General features: G+C 39.6%; 1 protein-coding gene across 1 annotated transcript in view; it reads left to right on the top strand.

The window, feature by feature from the left end:
• FRMD6 (FERM domain containing 6) overlaps positions 1-12,470 on the top strand; it is an 81,352-nt gene extending 68,882 nt beyond the window's left edge. Inside the window, exons 10-14 of the mRNA XM_068964873.1 lie at positions 37-211; positions 4,335-4,670; positions 5,398-5,529; positions 9,685-9,776; positions 11,162-12,470. Coding sequence (XP_068820974.1) covers positions 37-211; positions 4,335-4,670; positions 5,398-5,529; positions 9,685-9,776; positions 11,162-11,446 — 1,020 coding nt within the window. The 3' untranslated portion in view covers positions 11,447-12,470. The remainder of the gene's footprint in view (positions 1-36; positions 212-4,334; positions 4,671-5,397; positions 5,530-9,684; positions 9,777-11,161) is intronic.
• The last annotated feature ends 9,619 nt before the right edge of the window (positions 12,471-22,089 follow it).

Raw genomic sequence — 22,089 nt, 5'->3', positions numbered from 1 at the left:
AGACTTGTCTTCCTGACTTGTTCTTTCCCTCCACAGGGTAAGAAGTTTGAGATTCTCCCAGATGGCTTGCCTTCTGCCAGGAAGCTCATCTACTACACGGGGTGCCCCATGCGCTCCAGACACCTTCTGCAGCTCCTGAGCAACAGTCATCGCCTCTACATGAACCTGCAGCCCGTTCTGCGCCACATCCGGAAGCTGGAGGAAAACGAAGGTATCGCAAGATCTTGGGTGGGAAGTAGGTGGTACTTTCGGCACCCATGGCCCCTTACTCTATAGCTGCCAAGAACTGGGGCTTTAGTCTCCTGAAGAGTGGGACCTGGGGACCCCCAGCCTCTCCAGGTTCCCAGCAGCGTTGCTTTTTCCATCTCGGCAGTCCTGGAAAGCCCACCCACAGCCTGGTCAGCATATCTGAGATTATCCCTGCTATTTAACTATCCTAGCAAACAGTCTCTTTAAAGTTTCCCTGCACTCAACTTGAAAGTCCAGAAAGCCACTACGTGGAAGCACAGGCTAAGGTTTATCTGCTTACCAGCTTCTATCTGCATCTCAGGGTTTTGTTTATATACTGGTCCACCTTGGGGCTGTTATGTACAGGCTCTCTGAAATTCCTTGCAGTGTGATTATTCCTTCTGTTAGAGTGACAATAAAGGTGGACCACAGAATATCTCCAGCCTCTGTTGACAGCTAGGAAGCCCCTTGTCTGGCTCAGCAAGAAAGACCAACAAAGGAGAGAAAATTTTACAATTGAGGATCTTGTTAGCCTGTCCTATTGGGGAGCAGGGGCTGTTTGCTGAGACACAGAATAGAGCAGTGCATTTGGGGCTTTAGAGTTCTGAGCCATGAGAAGGGAAAGTCTTGGTGAGGAGAGGAAGACAAGGTAGAGGCTTCTAACAATAGACTTCAACTTCACAGTATTAACCTGATGGTTAGCTCTTTATCTCCTGTGGTTACTCTGTACAGCACACTCCAGTTTCACACCCCAAAATGCTACTTTGCATATTTGGTCTTTCAGTGTCTTCAATTTTTTTGCAAACTCATGTTATAGTAATCGTTGGTAATTTTGTTGGATTTGATTTGTGGTATTTGCATGAATTAGGATTTAGATGCATATTAACTTAGGTCCATGTTGGAAATACATTTTGACCTCTCAGACCACACTTTTCCTATAGAAACAAGACAAGTACCTGTCCTCTCTTAACAAACAAAGATCCTTATAGAGGTTTAAACACAATCTGATGGATGTTTCTCAAAAGCTGCCTCTCAGTTTAAATGAGGCCCAGTTTGGAGATGCCATTGTAATTTAAGTAGCAAGTAGAACATGAATCATTTTCCACTGTCTGCCACCAAACTGCATTTGTCTTTGGAGAGAATTAGTCTCACTGTCTAGTGTATTGGCTTCCCCTGCTGCCAGACTGCCAGTTCTTCCCCATGATGACTCATCAGTATAACAAATGCATGTATCTGTCTGACGCTGACATGAAGGTTAGGAATTTAAATGGGCAGAAGCACCAGAAAAGCTTGTGAGAATAGGTGACTTAGGTGCAGAGCCCATCATTTGCCAAGTTGGCTTCATTCCTGAATGGCCAACTCACAACTTTGGGAAATTCATTTATTCCAGCAGCTCTCTGCCCACAGCATTTTAGTAAATTCTTGTTTTGGTGACTGTAATGTGAGCCCCTTGTACCCTGAAAGAATTAATGAACCTCCTCTATAGGTTCTAAAGAAAAATTACAAAGAATGTTGAGTTCTTAAGAGGGGAGGGCTTTGTTATCAAGTGTAGTACCAAGTGCATGTGAGGGCAGATTGGATCTTTGATGTGGGTATGTGTAGATACATTTTGCAGATATGGCTTTTTTTTTTAATTCCACATCTTTACATTCTGCTTAGAAATCCCTGCAGATCTGAAGAAAACCTGAAACTAAGTTCTTTTGGATTAACGTTGGCCTGAATTCAGTTATTTCACCCACACTTAAGGACTGCAACATTTAAAAAAAAAAAGCTATTAACATTAGCCAAAATCACAGCATGAAAAGAATCTTTATTTTTTTTAATTAGATTTCATCTAGTGTCACCTTGTCTGAAACACTATTTTTGCATTTTATAGTAAAAATGATCACAAGAATCCTATTGTTTTAAAAGAGATGGATACAAAAATGCTTTCTGTCATTAAAATCTTCAACTCAGTTTTACTCAATAGCTAGGGCTTATTCTCAGGTTTTACGTCAAGAGGGTGCATTGACTTGCATTATGGTCCAAAATAACACGAGAAGTTTGGTGTTCTGTGGGCTTTTACAACAGATGATTTGCATTGTTGACACCAGTGATTGCTAGGGGGTGAGCGGTTGCATTTTGTATTCCTTAGAATAAATTTCAAAATTATTTCAACATTTCCCTCATTTTGTAACTGATTGGTGTGAAACTTCTTAAATGTTTGCAGAAGGTCCAAGAGATGAAAAGCACAATGACAGGAGTAGAAGCCAGCACGTGGAACACCAAGGCTGTGCTGACATGTTGACAGGAAGTAATTCAGGCTAGGCTCTTATTAGCTAGAGGACAAGTTGGCAAAGTACTTGTTTTCTAGTGAGTATGTGTGTGAGTATAGAATAACTAGTTGACTCCAAATCTGTCAGAAATTTGGGAGTAAAAGGGCTATTTTTAAAGATATAGAAAAGTTTTTTTTAATAGAGCCACTGTTATCAGTTGTCTAAGGGCTTAAGACTTTTTTTTTTTTTCCACTTTTTACCCTTCCAAGGGCCATGTGCCTATTGTACTGAAACTACAACAAATAGAAAGTATATGGGAATTTTGCAAACCCCTTTTAGCTCTTCATCTCAACTCCTGCTGCCTTAGAAAATAGGACTCATTAGAACCCAGCCTAGCCCTAAAAACATGGGCTGTAGATGGATGTACTTTTGTAGCAGTGATGCATGGTTAGGCCCTGATGTCTGGTTCCATTCTGCCTCACTGTGAGTATTGCTACACCTCTTTGCTTCAGCTTGAGTCCTTAGAAGTAACATGAATAGGCTGGAGCCCAGAAATGTACACACCATCATCTCCAAGCATTGTTGCCATTTTGCATCCTGGAGTGCATATCTTCTCTTTCTGTTGATGTTCCTTTCTTCCCCTGAGAAGCCTGTGGTGATTATACTTCAGGCTGGATTCAGACACCTAAAGTACAAGTATTTTTACTTAACCAAGAGACAAGACAAATCCATTAGCAGACCCTTGAGAACCCAAATAGTCTGGTTTAGTTAGCAGTTTCTAAAATAGTATCAATTCAACATTCCCCAAGTGCACTCTTCCTTTTTAACATTGTTCTGATGTGTTATTTCTCATCAGTATTAAAAATACTCATCATCAGTATTAAAACAAAGGCTCTTTCTTTGTTTTAAATTTCTGACCTCAAGCACAAAAATAGTATGTTTGTATCAGTTGTATACCTGTAGCCCAGTTGTAAATTTGTGCCTTTATGTAATGGTTAGTCTAGCATTTGATAAAAGGGACTTTCCGATATTGTGTCTTTGTTTGCATTAAAGATCTGCACCAACTTGTTAAATAACAGTTTTATCAGTCAGAGGCTATGTGGGTATAAATCATCAAACCAGAGTGATTACTATGTTTTCTTAATAGATCATGAAGTCTCATTAGTTCAGCCTAAATGGAGAAAATCAATCTTAATCCGTGAACATCTCAGTTCTGGAATTTTTTGAAAGAAATTCTCAGAAAAATAAATAGTTTTATTTTAAATTGTCTTCAACAGTTAGAGCTAAGTTAACAATGGACCAAACTGAATAGATGAACAAATCAAATGAAAGACAGTTAGCATAAGTGTACTTATGAAACCATTTCTGTAGCAGAGTTTCTGAAATTATCTGTGGGGAAGGACCAGATTTTTTAAAACTTCTAATCCACCATGCACTGATACTTTTGCAAAGTTCAAAGTCTCATTAGTGGATGTGCTGGCAATATCAGATCGCTCTGTAAGTTTCTAAATGTTTATTCTCAATTCCTAAACTTATTCCATTGTGGACAAATAACAGTTTTCAGACAAGAAGTGGTCTTACCATCCACATCGAGTAGCATTCTTCTGCAGTGTTTGAAACTTTAAAGCTTTTCGAATAGTCAAATGCCTGCCTCAGATCTCTTGTACTGGGATTTATTCATTTTGCAGTCTTCTTACATAGAGTTCCTATCAGAATTATCAGCACTTTCCAGTCATTTACTTCTAAATGTGAAATTGTGCTTGTTCGTGGCCTGATGACTGCCCTAGGCTAACCAGCCATTCCTCCTGCCTTGGTTGACTGTAATGACGAGCTGTGTTCCTCACCGCACAGAGAAGAAGCAGTACCGGGAGTCTTACATCAGCGACAACCTGGACCTTGACATGGACCAGCTGGAGAAGCGGTCGCGGGCCAGCGGGAGCAGCGCCGGCAGCATGAAGCACAAGCGCCTGTCCCGTCACTCGACCACCAGCCACAGCAGCTCCCACACCTCGGGCATTGAGGCCGACAGCAAGGCCCGGGATGCAGGCCCCGAGGACGCCTACCCTGGCAGTGCCATCCACCGCAAGCTGAAAACCTGCAGCTCCATGACCAGCCACGGCAGCTCCCACACCTCTGGGGTGGAGAGTGGCGGCAAGGACCGGCTGGAGGAGGATTCGCAGGATGATGGTAACCTGCCCCCCAAGCCCTCCAAGCTAACGGTGCTGACCCATTGTCAGGGCCCCTTCTGCTTTTTCTCTCCCAGTGCTTTCCCCAGTGTTGGTTCCATAGGATTAATGTTGTAATAGAGAAGAGGCAACACAGCATTGGCTGCTTCACCCTGGGTTAAGGAAATAAGATGAGATCTATAGCCTGTATCAGCATTTGGGTGCATCTTTTTTATTGTTTTTCTGTTTCAAATAATTGCTGTAGCATTCAGGTTTGGGGAAAAGATATACTGACTCCATTGAGGAAAACTGAAAAACATATGTGTGCTTATCATGGAATTCATGTGGATCTCAGATCTCGTTGTTAAATGCTCCAAGAGATGGCACACGTGGGAGACGGAGAGCTTCATGCACTATTCATTCTGTCTTTGTCAACAGTCTGCTTTGGCATGAGCCAAACGACCCATCAGCCTCAGCTGGCCCTTTGTCGTCACAGCATGCTAGTACAGTTTTTCTTAAAGAGAAAGAATAATTGATAATCACATCATAGCATTAGCAGACATGTAGATAACACAACAGTCCTGAGAAAAAGAGAAGCAGGATCTAGTCAAGAATTGTCACTGGAATTTCCTATTGTGGAGTCTCATTAGCAAATTTATTTTTACATGTAAATAATTGCATAACCTCCCTCAAGGTGTGGCTATGAATGGTGACCATTTCCTGTCACTAAATGTCTTTCCCTTCTTCAGAAATAGAGATGTTGGTTGATGACCCCAGAGACCTGGAGCAGATGAATGAAGAGTCCTTGGAAGTCAGCCCAGATATGTGCATCTACATCACAGAGGACATGCTCCTGTCACGGAAGCTGAACGGACACTCTGGTGAGCTCCCACAGAAGGGATCTCCTTACCCAGGGCGTGGTCCTGGACTGGGAGCAGGCGGCCAGGAAAATAGAAGGAGTGGGTTGGGGGCTCCAGGTCAGTGTCACAGACTGTGCGATCGAGTGCCTTCTGTGGAGGAAAAGGAAAGGGAAGCTGGAGAAGCACTCAGCATTGGAATTAGCATCCTCTACCTCATGCTTTGGACAGAGCTGTGTAATTGGCTTTTATCTTTCTTTCTTTGCTCTTTTAAATGATAATCCGAGAGTTATGTGATGTATCTGTTAAGAGGCTTGGAAGCCCTTCAAACTGGCCTCCTCCTTTGCATAGACAAGAAAACCCATGGATTAGAGAGGACAAATGGTGTGTGGAGAAAAACAGCAGCCAGGTCTCCAGGTTTACTTTGTTTTGTTTTCACCCGTGCTATATTATATGGACTTCCCAGGTGGCACAGTTGGTAAAGAATGTGCCTGCCGGTGCAGGAGACGTAAGAGCTGTGGGTCCCATCCATGGGTCAGGAAGATCCCCTGGAAGAGGAAATAGCAACACACTCCATTACTCTTACCTGGAAAATCTCATGGACAGAGGAGCCTGGTGGGCTTCAGTCCAAGGGGGTCACAAAAGAGTTGGACACAACTGAGCGTGCACACACACACACACTATATCATATAGGGTGTAGGAATCTGTAGAAAAAGTGTTAAAAAAGGTTGGCGTAAAAAAAACTCTTAAATCCTATATTTGATGACATCTTCAAATGTATTCACTATAACCCTTTTATAGAGTTATATAATAATATATATATTTCTCTCAAATGAAAGTTGGCATCTTAAAAAAACAAAAGTAGTTTTTTTTAAAAAAACCTCAGACTTGTAATTGCTTTTGTCACATGTCATGAATTAGTCTCTGTTCTTTACAGAAGATGCCTTAGGCGCCAGCTGTCGAAATGACTTCAGTGCTAAGTGTCTTGGTACTGAAAGCACTGCTTGAGTGAGAGATCCTCCTTCGACTGGAGTGACCTGGCATTGCCCTGTCATGACCTACAACCTCTGATTGTGATCCTCTGCCATGCATCAGGGGCAGAGAATTAGTGATGAAAAGGTTAACAGACACAGTCTTTGTCATTCTGGCAGTTCTCTAAAGAGTAAGAGGAACCTTTGATGACAGAATTCCACTTGCTAACCTAGCAGAACCATGGCCTTCAGAAGCTTAGCCAGAAACAAACCTGCGCATGATTGCTGAGAATCACTCTGAGCAACAAAGACCAAGAGGCTGATTGCGCTAGTCTTGTACCAGACTTTGCCCCTTTTTGTCCATTTACTTTATTATGTTGAATTTTTTCCTTACAAATATGTTTTAATATATATACATACATTATAACTGTATAGAGAACATGTCATCACTCCCTGTGTGTGTGTGTTTGTGTAAAGAAAATTGTCTAAAGTGGGCCTCTAGGAAGGGGAGATGAGGCAAGCAGACTTTTACTTTCTATTTTTTTTATTTCTGTTTGATTTTTATAAATTAATTTTGTAATTTTAAATAGCAATTAAATTTGTTTAAAATTTAAACAAATAAGATGGCTTTTGAAAAGATTTATATATAAAAAATGTGTATTTAAATGTCAAATATAATAGCAAAAAGAAAAAAGAAACTAAAGTTTAACAATGAGTAAAGTTATGTTCTGTTCATTAAAGTAGAATATTATATAGCCATTCAATGATGAGATTTTCTTTCAGAGGATACTTAATAATATAAGAAACATAGGTAAGACTAACAGTATAAATTGTTTAAATAGCATGATCTCAAATTATAAAAATGTTTATACACCTATGATAAAAATATTAGTAGCCTTTTTGCTGGGTGATGGGGTTATCGATGTTTTTATTTTCTTCCTTGCATCATCCTAGTTTGCCAAAATCTCTATAATCTGAGCCTTTAAACATTGTTTTAAAAACACAGAGCTAAGGTTGAGTGGTGATGCAGTGTACTGCTCTATCCTTCACTCTTGTGGAAGTTGGCAGGAGTGGGTTCAATGTTCTGATCATCAGGCTTGATGCTGAGTTTTCTAGTGCTGGTTCTGGGTTTCAGAGCAGGTGATTTACAGGCAACCAGGGCACATTTGGGCTCCCCTCATGGCTCAAACAGTAAAGAATCCACCTGTTTACGCAGGAGACCTGTGTTCAGGAAGATCCTGCATTAGGAAGATCCCCTGGAGAAGGAAATGGCTACCTATTCCAGTATTCTTGCCTGGAGAATTCCATGGACAGAGGAACCTAGCAGGCTATAGTGCATGGGGTCGCAAAGAGTCAGACACGACTGAGCGACTAACACACACAGATGGGCACATTTACAAGGAAATCCAAAAGGAACCATACCAAGTGCCAGCCGGTACCCTAGTCCACATCTTCCTGTGAAGATTCACTCGAAAGTTTAATGCTGGTACTTCCCGGGTGGTCCAGTGGTTAAGAACCTGCCGATTGACATGAGTTATATCCCTGGTCTGGGAACTGAGAGCCCACATGCTGCAGGGCAGCTAAGCCTGTGCACCCTAGAGCCCGTTCTGTGCAACAGGAGAAACAAACCACTGCAGTGAGAAGCCCACACACCACAACTTGACAGTAGCCCCCTCTCGACACAATTAGAGACACCCTGCACAAAATAGCAAAAACCCAGCAGAGCCAAAAATAAATAATTTTTTTTTAAATTTAATGCTTTTTAAAAGATTATGAGCTTTCTAGAGAAAGATCTTCTGCTCAGGCAGTTGGTACCAGCTCCAAAAACATGAGTGTCATCTGAGAATAAACTGTCTACATATAAGCCAAGGAATGTATGTATATCATTTTTTAATTGAACTAATCATCAAACAATACATGCCAGACACTGAATTATCATGAGACCTTTTTAAAGAGACAGAATACAAAAAGTCATTTCTATGGATTACTAGCAGTGGCTGAATAAAAATCATATTGCTTACTCAAGGTTCTTTTTTTTATCAGGTGGAAATGTACTTAAGCCATTTAGCCTTAAGGCTCTGGGGCTTGACCTTCACTTGCTCCATCTGTTTGCAAGAAACATGAGTGGTCTTCACTTACATCGCCAGTTCTTGTTGACAGTTTTACCTCCTTAAATATTTTTTCTAGATGCTTTATTCCTATGCCACAGTCCCTTAGGAAAGTTTTATCCCTGGATTTCTGTTTCTAAAATACCATCAGGCCCCGTGAGCCCTCAGTGACAAGGGGCTCTGGTGATCTCAGAGGTCCAGAGCTGACTTGTCACTGTAGCCTCTCATTTTTGGTGTCAGGCCAGTAAAACCTGATGCAGGAGGCCTGTGCCATGGCCCTGTCCTCCCAGAGGAACGTCTGGAACGGAGTGTGTTCCATATGCAGGCCCTGAACCTTGCCCTTTGTGGGCATTTGCTCTTCAGTTGGATGGGTGCTGTGCTCAGCCCCATTTGTAAGAGGACACTGGCCAGGACACACAGGTCCTTACTTGCCTGGACCCAGTTCCCACCCATTTACCCACTGCTCATTTAAGTAGAACCAAACCTAGAGGCTGTGTCACTGTTCAGAGAGTTATATTCAAAGTCAGTGTTGTATGGAGAGTAGGGGAGCTTTAGTGATACAGTAAAGAAACGACTTTCACCTTCAGCCTTTGTTTTTGTTTTTAACTGCATCCTAAACAGCTTAATTAGAAGTTTGTTTTAGAGAATGCAGTTTTTAACCTCCATGCTATGCTCTAACCCCTCATGGATCTCACCACTCTCTGCAACACAAGGAGTGATTGTGATCCATGCCTGTTGTCAGCCACCAAAGGGCCACAGGGAGATTCATCAGCACTGGCTAATATTTGCACTTTAGTTCTTGGTAGTAGGGTCGCTCAGCGGTAAGGAATCTGCCTACATTGCAGAAGACGCAGAAGACCCGTTTCAACTTCTGGGTCGGGAAGATCCCCTGGAGAAGGGCACGGCAACCCACTCCAGTGTTCTTGCCTGCAGAATCCCCATGGACAGAGGAGCCTGGCAGGCTACAGTCCATAGGGTCACAGAGTCAGACATGACTGAAGTGGCTGAGCACAAGCACACAGTAGTTCATGTCAGATGCGTGTCAAGAAGGATAAATAATCTGAGGTCTTCACTGGTTTTTCCTCTGTGTTTTACTTTAGGATTGATTGTGAAAGAAATTGGTTCTTCCACCTCCAGCTCCTCAGAAACGGTAGTCAAACTGCGTGGCCAGAGCACCGATTCTCTTCCACAGGTATGGGAGGAGTTGAAAAACTTAAATCAGGAGCTGAAGTTATAGACAGTTTCAAATAGGGGCTTACATTTATAATTATGTAAATGAGCACAAATATAAAACCTTCAGGAAATGATTCCTAGTAGATACATACTTTCTAGTTTTAGTCTGAATTTATTTCCATTTATTTGCTAGTTCCATTTCCCTTTGAGTGAGATTTTTATTTGGATGAACTGTGTACTTTGTTTCATGCTTCATATGAGAAGCCTCTGGTCTTTAGGTTTCAGGTTAATTCTGTGTGTGTGTGTGTGTGTTGATCTCAACAACTGGGAGAGTAATTTTCTTGTCAGGTATGTTGTGACAGAAGCATTTCCACACTCTTAATTATTCCATTCAGTCTGAATTTTCAAACTGTGCTAAGCTAGTGTGTTTGATTACCCGTAATCACTGGTTAGACGATTAAGCGATCAGAAGATACAGACAAATTAAAATACTCCGAAACTCACTGTTGCAGGATTTGGATGGAATCTACAACTGATACTCACCTCTGACTTCTGAGCACTCTCTTTCTCTCTCTTTATATGCCGTCTGTCTCAGGTGCTCTGTAGGTTAGAGCTGTAATGGCTCATTTCCATAAGTAACCCATTGAGGATTTTCTATTCATGTAATTATTGGAACCATTTTTTAACCTGCTTATATTTCCAGCTGGTACCACCTCTTGGGATAATGAGTTTGGAAAGTCTGTAACCTGTTGTGTACAGCATTTGGTAGAGTACAGCCTCTTGCACTGTTTAGGAGCCACCTCTTCATCCTGGGGCTGCCTCCCAACCTTTTCTACACCAAGAACACTTCATGTTATTTTTCTACCCAAGAATTCTAGCTTTTTAAAAAAATAGTGTTTTAAATTGTGTTTCTTGTGTAATAATTGGTTTGTTTTCCCATCTTGTATTAAAAGAATAATAGACCTCAGCACAAGAGTGTTGCTATGCTGAATTGCCATATCCTCATGGAAAAGCAAAGAAACAGTACCTTTACCTGTGCAACCTGATTTTAGGAGAACTGCTTGGTTTCTGAGATGCTGGAGACGGTTGGATTCATGTTGCATTGACTTCTCTGAGCCTTGGGTTATTCTTCTAGGGAGTGGGTGGGGAAGATCATTGAGTTCCTAGGGCCTAGCACATAATAATGGCTCAGGAAATGTAAGCTACTATTATTGGTGGTGGTAGCATGTTTTCCTCACAGGGCTTCAGGGCCCAGAAACCACAGATTGGAAGCCACCCTCTAACAGCTAAGGATTCCTTAACATTTTCTGATTTGGCAGCTTTTCTCTGTGCAGGGCACAGAGTGCTGAACTTTCACACTAGTCTACACTCTTAAAGTCGTTTCAACCTTCCCTTGTCTTGTAGACTATATGTCGAAAACCAAAGACCTCCACCGATCGACATAGCTTGAGCCTTGATGACATCAGACTGTACCAGAAGGACTTCTTGCGCATTGCAGGACTGTGTCAGGACACTGCTCAGAGTTACACCTTTGGGTGTGGCCATGAACTGGATGAGGAAGGCCTCTACTGCAGCAGCTGCTTGGCTCAGCAGTGTGTCAACATCCAAGATGCTTTTCCAGTCAAAAGAACCAGCAAATACTTCTCTCTGGATCTCACCCACGATGAAGTTCCAGAGTTTGTTGTTTAAAGGACCTCTGCTTGCAGCTGTCCAGACAGCCTGCTGCTTGCTAGAGGCTGTGAAAGCCATGGGTTCTTTCTTTACCTATTACTTGTGCCATATTTTCTTCACCCCAGACATATCTCTTTCTTTATAATAGTTGTGATGGAAATAAAAGCCGTGGGACAGTTGCACTTTAAGTATTACACAGGAGGGAAAGGACTACAGAGAATGTACAGCAAGACAAGTGCCCGGAAGTTCACTGATCCTTTGAAAGGAAATGTGCTTTACTGGTTACCAGACCTTCAGGATATCAGACTGCGGTGTGCGTGTTCATTGTTTTGTTTTCCAGTTCAATTACGTGTAACATCACTTTTTTTTTTTTAATCATGTGAACGATGTTGTTGTGTTTCTTTGTTTGCTTGTATGTTTTTTTTCTACCACCCCCTCATGAAATGCTGGTGGTTTGAGGGAGGAGAGAGAGAAGAAGTTCTCATCTTTTTAAAAGAGAGACTGTTGCCCAGTCGTAGCCATTGCCACCCCGCTGGGGCTGTCCCAAACTGAACAGGAATGAAGCGGTTGAATCAAGTGGTTCCAGCACGCCAAAGATGTGTCATCACAGAAGTGCAGCCCAAGGTCAACAAGATGTGAATCAAGCAATAACCAAAAGGTGGTGGAGTGAGGCCTTTGACTGCTTCACGCTGATCAGTGCCATGTCCTTCTCCTGCTCTTCCAGAAAGCTCTAGGATTCAGCCGAGTCCCTTGTCCAAGTAACAGATCGGTTGTGTTCATGCCATAATGAATTTTGTGGAGTTTCTAAAACCAGTTTCTGTTAAAACTGTAGAAATGTCTTAGAATATGTTTATACTTGGTGGTTTGTTTTTTTTAAATCAAGAATAAATTATGGTAATGTTGGTTTCTGCTTAACCAAAATATCCCAACTATACATATATGTTATACATATATAAATACATAAGATTGTGTGTTTATGTGTGTCTGAAGCTTACCACATTTTCATCTATGAAAGACAGCTCCCATGTCTATCTTACACGCATGGTCTTTCTTGTCTGGTGCAGAGGATAATGATGTTTGGTGTCACTGAATGGATGATGCCTACAGACAATCAGTTGATAGATACACAGTTAAGAACAATTGTTTGCTCATGTGTCTTTTGCCGTAGTTCTCAACCCTGGTTGCATCATGGAATTATCTGGGGAGCTTTGAAAAAACTAACAATGTCTGGGTACCACCTCAGATGAATTAAATCAGTGTCTTGTGGTGAGACCCAGGTGAAAATTGCCTTTTCTTTTGAAGTTTCCAGATGGAGCTAGTATGTAACAGGATTGAAAACCACCAGTCCCAAGGATGTCTTATTCATTAACTTTGACGTATATAGAAAGTGTTAGTGTTTGAAAAAAGGCCATTTTTAGGACAGTTGCTGCCACTGGTGTTAGGATGTATAATAAAATCAAGTCAGGAGAGTGAACTTACTCACCTTCAGATGTACAGTAACAGTGTTGCTCGCACTTCAGGAAAGTACTTTAGCACAATGTCTTTCTACGAGATGTTTTTAATGATTTCATATATTTACAACATTTGTTTACCATATTTTGATATACCATTTTTTCTATCTACCAAGTTTTATTAAAAAAACTATATTATTTTCTAAAGAAACTCATATTTTTATACAAAATTAAGTTTTCAGGTAACAAAGAAATAGTCTTAGGGTACAGCAGAACCTACAGTGTTCCCCGTGGATGGGGGTCAGTATTATAAACACGTGGAGGATGAGAACAAGCTCTACCTGTGTTGCCCCTCACATTTCCGCCCCCACTGTGGATATGAAAGGGTAGTGGGTACACACAGGCCTGGTCAACTTGGTTTAACTTGACACTTTAAAAGGAAACAAAATTCTAGAGTGCTATAGTCAGGAAATTATTTTGCTTTTATCAAATGTTTGAAAGAACCAAAGTTTCAGATATCAGAATGTATTAAAGTATCTCAGTCTTTGTATATAAAAGGATGAAAGTATGAAAGGATCATCTAATGACTGTTACTAAGTCATTAAATAATCCATCATTTCTTATAGATGCTTAAGAGACAAATTCTGATGAAGTTTGACCCTAAAAAGCCCAGATCATAAATGTGGTATATTTCCTTAGCTCTTAGTGTTTCTTGTTTAAACATCAAAAAATATATATTTAATTAAGTACATAATGCTTTATACTTTTATTTTCTCTCTACTTCAAACAGAATCAGGTCTTTAGGGTTTTGCCAGCATTGTTAGTGGTTTTGCACGCCCTCTTTCTAATTGGATTTATGAATAGTCTTGTGGGTTTTCAAAAATGAGACATGCTAAGGACAGATTTTTGCTTTTTGATCCACTGCGGCAGAATTATATATATGTATATGAAAATCCATTTTGAATATCTACATTTTTGTATTTGGAAATTGTTTTAAAAAATAAAGGAAAAGTATAAACCTGATATTTATTCTGCATTTGTTAATATCCATTGCTAGTCAGTATACCAGTTTGGTATATATTGCCTCTACATGTCTGCATTTGTATTTGCAACAATGAACTTTATATCTGCATAAACTGTAAATAATCCTTTCTGTGAAAGGATCATCATGTTAAGATGATACCAAAAGTGTGTTTTAAAAAACTGCATTATTTTGTAATTATTCTTATAAGGATTTCATGGTAAGATTAGCAGTCAATAAAGTTACTTTTTATTTGTCTTTGAAGTGCCTTTTTAAAAATTATAGAGTTCTCCATGATGCAAGAGTGACTGTTCTCTTTATGTTCTTCTTTCCTATAATAGAGCACGTTTAAGGACAACCTGATAGAATTCTGACCAAAGTAGCCCTTGTGTTGATGCTAGTAGCTGATGCCAAGCCCTGCCGTGTGCCAGAGCCTGCTCCACGTGTGTCAGAAGCTCGTGTGTTAACTATTGAATCCTCATATTCCCATAAGGCAGGTACTGTTATTCTTTCCAAGTTAGAGATGAAGGAAACAAGGCTCTGAGAGCCTCAAGGGTGTGGCAGTCAGCCACTATTCAGTCCCGAAGTGTGGGGCATAAAGGTCTCTACTTATTTTCATTTTTTTTTAATAACTACTTTAACTTTTGCCCATTCAGCAGTCATTATTGGAGTGTTCTAGTTTCAGAAAAATGAGTGGTTGCATTTAAAAGCAGGCATTCACAGATCGAATGTGAGGGTAGCATGGCATAAAGCATAGAGCCCAGAGCTTAGAGTCAATAGATAGGATTCTGTGAAGCCTGGCTCACCTCCTAAAGGAGAATCCAGTGTCTTGTCTTTGCTCCAGCTTTCTTGGCTATAAAACAGGAATAATTCAAAGGACTGTTGTGGATTAAGTACAGTAATGGGTATAATATACCCCTGATGACTAGGGTGGGATGACTCAAATCTTCTAACAAACATTTAATTTCTGTAGAATTGAGCCACTTGATCATTTTGAAGCAAACAGTACAAAAACAAACTTTCCAGTGGGGTGTCATTCATGAACTTTGCAGCATAGCTGGTAAAATGTAAGTTGGAGGCAAGGGGAAAAAATATATGGGCACTGTCTGAGTGTCTGATATTACACATATATCTAATCCTCACAACCCTTCAAGGTGTTGTCACCCACATTTTGCAGCTGAGGAAATGGTTCAGTTTGCCCAAGATCCTGTAGCTAGTAAGTGATAGAGCAAAGTTTTCAACCTAAATTTGTCTCCAAAAGCTTTCCCTTTTTTTTTTTTTTTTTTTTTACTGCATACACGATGTTACCAACTTAGAGAAAACTCAGAATCTAATAGGAAGGACAAAATTACAATTTTGATAATGTGATAAATGGAATTTGTTCACAAACTTTTTTTTTTTTTTTGAGCACCCACTGTCTGCCAAATATACATAAGGCTTAATCAGACATTGCTTGGCATAGACAGTGAAGACCTTGGAGATGGGAGTGGGAGGTGGGAAGAGCAGAGAAGATTTATTCAGAAGATCGCTGAATGGAGACTTCTGGCAGAATGGGTGAGGTGCAAGCTGTCCAGGCAGGGGCTTAGAAGCTGGAGATAGCAGTGCTCATTCAGGGACCTGCAAGGGACCCTTTAACTCAAATAATGACCCCTCAGCCTACTTGAGAGAGGCTTTGGATGCCCAGATGAAGACACTTGAGTGTTTGCACAGCAGGGAGCCACTGGAGGGGGTTATAAGAAGAAAGAGACAAATGTCTGGAGTTTGAGAGAATTAATGGAAACAGTGCAGGTAGAAGTGGAGACTAGGGAGAAGATAAGGATTTGAATTAAGAATGTGGCAGCAGGCAGGAAAAAGATTCAAAAGCTGTGTAGGAAGCAGAATAGCTGAATTTTCTCTCTGTGTGTCCCTCTCTCACACAGAGTTGTCACCTCCAAAGCTAAAAACTGGAGAAACAGGCAATTTTGCCATACTTGGCAATAATCTTGAGAGGACTGTAGAGTTAATTACTGCTTTACATGATGAACTAAAATCTACTCTGCATGAATACTTTGAAAATTGGCACAATGGCTTCAACTACTCTAGTCTCCAGCAGTGGTTTTCAGCCTTGATTGCACATTAGAATGACCTGGAGAACAATGCCTGGGGCCCAAACCAGAGCTGCTGATTGATTTGCTCTGGGGTGGGCATGGTGCTGCTAAAAGTTCTGCAAGTGATGCTAACGTGCATCAGGGTTGCAGCCCAGTGGTCTATAGATAAGCCCAAGCAATATGGACCAACCAGCTATCTGCTCCTGAACTGTGATCCCCACTTGGGATGGGTTAACTCTCCAGTGTATCCAGGTGTGTCGCATTTTGTGAGAGCTGACATTGATTTCTTTTTGCCAACATAGCTGTCAAGGAGTGAACCTGTGTTGAGTGAAGTACTGAACCCGTTTCAGAAAGTCTGAATGCACTCACATTCTAGAGCCCTGGGTGTTATATACGTATGACTGTCTGACTAAGTATGAGGGTGGAGGTTATACAAATACCAGGAGGTGTAATGAAAATAGTAAGCTAAATTCCACCCAACCCTTTGATTCTTACATCATATATTTTGATTAATGGAGCAGCCTGTGCTCTGAAACATCCTGCTTAGATGCTAAAAGCCAATGTAGGTGATGGAGTTATATACGCTCAAGAGATTAATCAAAGGTCTATAAACATGGCGCAGCTATAATGAACCAACTCATTATTTAGGATGGGTGTTTACCCATCTGGTGTCAGCTGTAGTCAGTTAAGGTCTGTTCAATTTATTACTGTCATTATGGCAAGAGGTGGATTTCATAGGAGGAGACAGTTCCTAACTTAGGAATGAATTACATTCCAAGTTTGCTCCTAAATTTGTTGTTTGATATTTAGAATAAACATCCTCAACCTCCATAGTTAGCCCGCAAATGCCTATTTATCCTAGAAGTATTACTAGAGATGATTTATTTTCTGTACATAAGGAACCATCTATCAAAGGAGAGGCCCAGTGTATAAATAAGGCAGTTGGAGTGACCCACAACCAGATAGAGATGATAGCACCCCCAGTAGACCAAAAATTCAGTCCTTAGGTTCTTCTCAGAGTACATTCATGCCCAACTATACATAAAAGTAGAAGCAAGCTTCAGGCAAACCATGCCAAAATGGAGCAACTCTAAGCAAGTTTCTCCCTTGGGTTACATAAGGCATGATTCTAGTGTTTTCTCATGCATACCCCAGGCTCCATTCTCAAGCTGCTCAACCCTTACCTGCCATCATGAAAGAGTCAGCTGGATTGAGGCCAGCTCTTAAGATCAGGTCACAGGCTCTCTTCTGATCTACAGGCATGGGATGAAGTGGGTCATTGTAGGAGCTTCTTTGCAAAGCAGAAGCCTCTGGTCTTCTTAGACTCTATCCCTTATTTGCTACAGGATATTAATAAGGTGCTATAAGAGAGAAGTCAGGGAGTCTATACTGGGACCTTTAAATGCAACATCAGTATAAATGTGGAAGACCATAAAATCCACTGGAGAAATTAAAAGAAGGCCTAAATAAATTAATATATCATGTTCCTAAAAGGAAAGACTCAATAATCTGTGTTGATTTTTCCCATCAATTCCAATCAAATCCCAAGTGAAACATTTTAACCATAGTGGAATAATTGGAACCAGTTTTACCCTCTTAACTTAAACAGATAAAAACCCACCAAAGGCATGTAAATGTTTTTTAAACATTCAACAATAGATAATGCAGTAGAATAAAGCCCCCAAAGGAGAAACAGATGAACCCAATCATCCAGCTTACTGCCTGGAGAGCATTTCCGAGCCACAGTGAGGGAGGAGGGGTCTCCCTGAGAAGGCAGAGTGGAAAATTTGGGAATGCTAAGGTAACTAGAATTACTCTGGACAGAGTAAGAGAGAAGAGAGAGCAGTACAGAGCAGGGCAGGGGAGGAGAGAGAGTGTGCTCTAGAGATTTGCAGAGGGGTCCCCTCCAGTTTTCAGCTGAGCACTTATCAGCATGTACGTGTGAGGGAAGCTCTGTGGAAAGGGACTAAACCATCTCCTTATATAGGACCAGAAATAGTGTGTGTTCCCACCAGCTAGAGTGAAAAAATCTTGCAATACATGGGGCATCTTATAAAGTACTCAGAAGGGTATTTCCCAAGACTAAAGGTTGTTCTGGCCCTCCTAACAAAGCATAAAAAGCAAGCCCTTTTCAATTTTGAAAGAAAAGTACCATCAACTTGGAAGTCTATACCCAGCAAAAGTCTCTTTCAAAGATGAAACTAAAACTTTTTCAGGCTTACAGATGATGAAAAAATTCAATACCAGCAGATCTGCACAAAAAATGTTAATAGAAATCTTTGGGGCAAAAAGAATATATCAGATGAAAAATTTTATCTGCACAAAGAATGAAGAGCCCCAGAAATGGTAAATATGTGGTTAAATATAAAACACAATTTTTCACATTTAGATCTAAAAAGATAATTTAAAATAATTGATAATTGAAAAATGTTAAAATCATTGATGATTTAAAGCAAAAGTAAAAATGATGTAGTGTGGTGTTTAAAACACATATTAAAAGTAAATTGTATGGCCTTAATAGTAAAGAAGACCAGGCAGGGAAGAAAAATGAAAGCATACTATTATAAGTTTCTTATACTATACTGTACTTGAAGTGATACAGTATTATTTAAAGGTGGATTATGATAGCCTAAAGGCATATCATATAAACTCTAAAACAACCACTAAAAAAAAAAAGCATAAGAGATAAAATAGAATAATAAAAATTACTAAACCCAAAAGAAGACAAGAAAAAAAGAGACCAAGAACTACTAGGACAAGTAAAAAAAGCAAATAGAAAGTTGGTAGACTTAAACCCAACCATATCAATAATCAATTAAATGTAAAATTCACCCAAACACATTTGTAAGGAATAGCCAAGAATTTTTCAAAATACAGACCCAGTGAGAAGATCCAGCTGCAAAATACACAATAGAGGCCCTGTTATTGATAATACTGATGCAAGGATTGACTCTTTTTTTTTGTAAAAGACCAAATAAATATTTTAGGCTTTGTGGGCCATATGATCTGTGTTGCAATTAGTCAACTCTTCTATTGTTATGTGAAAGCAGCCATAGAAAATATGTTAAAAAAATGAGCATGGCTGTGTTCCAATAAAACTTTATTTACAAAACAGACAGCAGGCTGGAGTTAGCCCACAGACTGTGGCTTGCCAATCCCTGATTTAGAACAGAGAGGCCAGAAGTGGGCCAATCTGCAAAAAGGAACTTAGTGTATAAAATAGGTGGCAATTCAAATCATAGGATACTGAAGGATACTCAGTAGCTAGTGTCAGAAAAATTTGCTATTTCTTTTGAATCATTCACAAAAACAAGAGGTAAGCATTAAGTGAAAGTATTAGTCACTCGGTTGTGTCCGACTCATTGCGATCCCATGGACTGTAGGCCACCAGGCTACTCTGTCCATGGAATTCTCCAGGCAAGAATATTGGAGTGGGTTGCCTTTGCCTTCTCTAGCATTAAAAAAACAACAACTATAAAAGTAGAGAGTGGAGAAAAATCTATTTATTCACTTGGGGTAGGAGAAGCATTCCTAAAGTAAACACAATAGTCACAAGTCACAAAAAAGAGTTGATAAATTTGAATACAAGAAATATTTTTTAAAAAGAAATATTTTTAGACTTTTCTGTATACCACCTAAAGGTAGGAGAGACAAAAGGAGAAAATATCTGCAACTTTTTTAAAACAAACAAATAATTGGCATTTATAGTATAAAAAGGCTTCTATAAATCAATAAGAAATTGCAACAGTAGAAATATGGGGGAATTATTATTGGGAAATTCATAGAAGGAGAAATTTTTAAAAACAGCCTATATAAATACATGAAAAATTGTTCAACCTTACCAATAACAAAGTAACCCAACCTTAATTAATATACTTTTAGTCTTTTTTTTTTTTTGGCTATTGGCAAATTGGCTGACCAAATTGGCAAAAATTAAAACAATTGATAATATCCAATATTTGTAAGACTGTGAAGAAATAGATCCTTTCATAATTTTTTACAGGAGTATAAACTAGCATTATAGGACAACCCTAGGACATTAACTTACAACCCAGCCACTTATTTCTAGATATTTATCCTATAGAAATAAAACATATTTTAAAATAAGACTTAACAGTTTTGATCTGAAAAGAGAAACACATAATGTGATCTGAATGTCAATTAAATATTGGCACAATCTTATTTTAATGTAGTTTATAATAATAAATAGTTAAGATGTACAGACATTAAAAGATTTTCAGCATATGTTAATTATGAAAACAAAGGCACAATGCAGCACGTTAGTGTAGCATGAAAAAGGCAAGGTATGTAATTATATGTACATGTTTAAATTAACTAAGCGCATGAAAAATGACCTTGAAAAACATCTACAAACTAAACTATGGGTAATTCTGAAGGGGAGAGTGATTAAAGACAAGGTAGGAACGGGGACGTAGCCTTTTTTGTTTAAGTCCATACTCTTAGAAAACAAACAGAGATACTGCAGGGATTTTGTTTTTCTGGAAAAAAAATGTATTGTTAGTATTCTCAGAGAGAGAGAAAATATTGCACTCAGAAAATTGGAAAAAACTATGAAAATAGACATAGAATTGTAAGAGCTCTTTGAAATATGATAGCCAAAATAAGTGTTCCCATGAAAGGGAGCTGGAACATAAAGTAAATCTCTCAGCAGAATAAAAACATCCAATCATAGATGTTAACATACTTGCATACATATGAATAGATAGCTTATGTACATACGTGAAGACCAATTAAAAGAAAAATTGTCAGAACCAAACATGCATTTCCAAACTGGAAAAAAAAAGTGCAAGTAATGCCCATAAAATAAATAATAAAGACCAATCCAGGACATACCATAAAATCTTAAATACTAGGGATAAAGAAAATATCCTAAAAGTATCCATACATTCCCTCCCTCACCCATGTTTGACTTTATTGGGGTGGGGGGGAGTTTTAGGTTAAGCAAAATTGAGTGGAAAGTACAGAGATTTCCCATATACCCTCTGCCCCCACACATTATAATTTTTTTTTTTTTTAGGAAAAAAGGAAGGCAAGGAGGAGGAAGAAAGGGAGGGGAAGAAAGAGGGGGACAGGGGAAGGAGAGAACACGAGAAGGGAGAAAAAGACAGAGAAAAAGAAGATAGTCATATGTAAATAATCCAGATACATAATGAAATTAGTGTTTTGAACAGGAACACAGCAAACTGGAAGCCAATGAACAATGCTTTAAAAATTGAGGGAAGACTTCCCTGCTTGTCCATTGGCTAAGACTCTGCGCTCCCAATTCAGGGGGCCTGGGTTTGATCCCTGGTCAGGGAATTAGATTCCACATGCCACAACTAAAGGTCCTGTGTCTTGCAACTAAGACCCAGAGCAGACAAATAAATAAAAATAAATTTTAAAAATTGAGGGAAATGTTTTCAACCTAGAATTGTAAAATAAGTGTAGAAGTACAATAAAGACATTGAAGTCTTTTAAAATTTATATTCCATAACTTCATACCTAGAAAGCTACTGACGGATATACTCCCACAGGATGGGGAAGTGAGTCAATTAGGAGGCAGATAGATGAGAGATCTGGGAAACATGAAACCAGTACAGGAGAGAAGCAAAGGGAAGATGTAGACTGTCAGCCATGCAGCAGACTCAGGGAGCAGCTAATCCACATAGAAACAGGAAAGTGGCGTGTTCTAGAAGCTTCTCCAAGGAAGAAAAGAAACTGACAGCTTACTCAGTGACCAAGTAGAACCAAGTACAACAGGCTATTTTCTTAAAGAAGTAAAACTGTTTTTATTCACAAAAGGCATGAGTCTTATATATAGAAAATCTGAAAGAATTCACTGAAAAAACTTAGAATAAACAAGTTCAGCAAGATCATAGGATACAAGAGCAACATACAAAATCAATTATATTTATATACATTAGCAACAAATGATACAACAATGAAATTAAGAAAACAATTCCAGGAGAACAAGATGGCGGAGGAGTAGGTGGATGTGCAATGCAGTACATCTCCCTCCATGGAAATATCAGGAATACACCTTCAGGCACAGAAGTGCCTGCAGAACACCAGCTGAGAGTGGACAGGAGTACCTGACCAGCA

This window comes from Capricornis sumatraensis, chromosome 2 (genome assembly GCF_032405125.1).
Source record: "Capricornis sumatraensis isolate serow.1 chromosome 2, serow.2, whole genome shotgun sequence".
NCBI classification, from domain to species: domain Eukaryota; kingdom Metazoa; phylum Chordata; class Mammalia; order Artiodactyla; family Bovidae; genus Capricornis; species Capricornis sumatraensis.
Note: the sequence above shows the minus strand (reverse complement) of the source record. Positions and strands in the feature narration are given on the sequence as shown.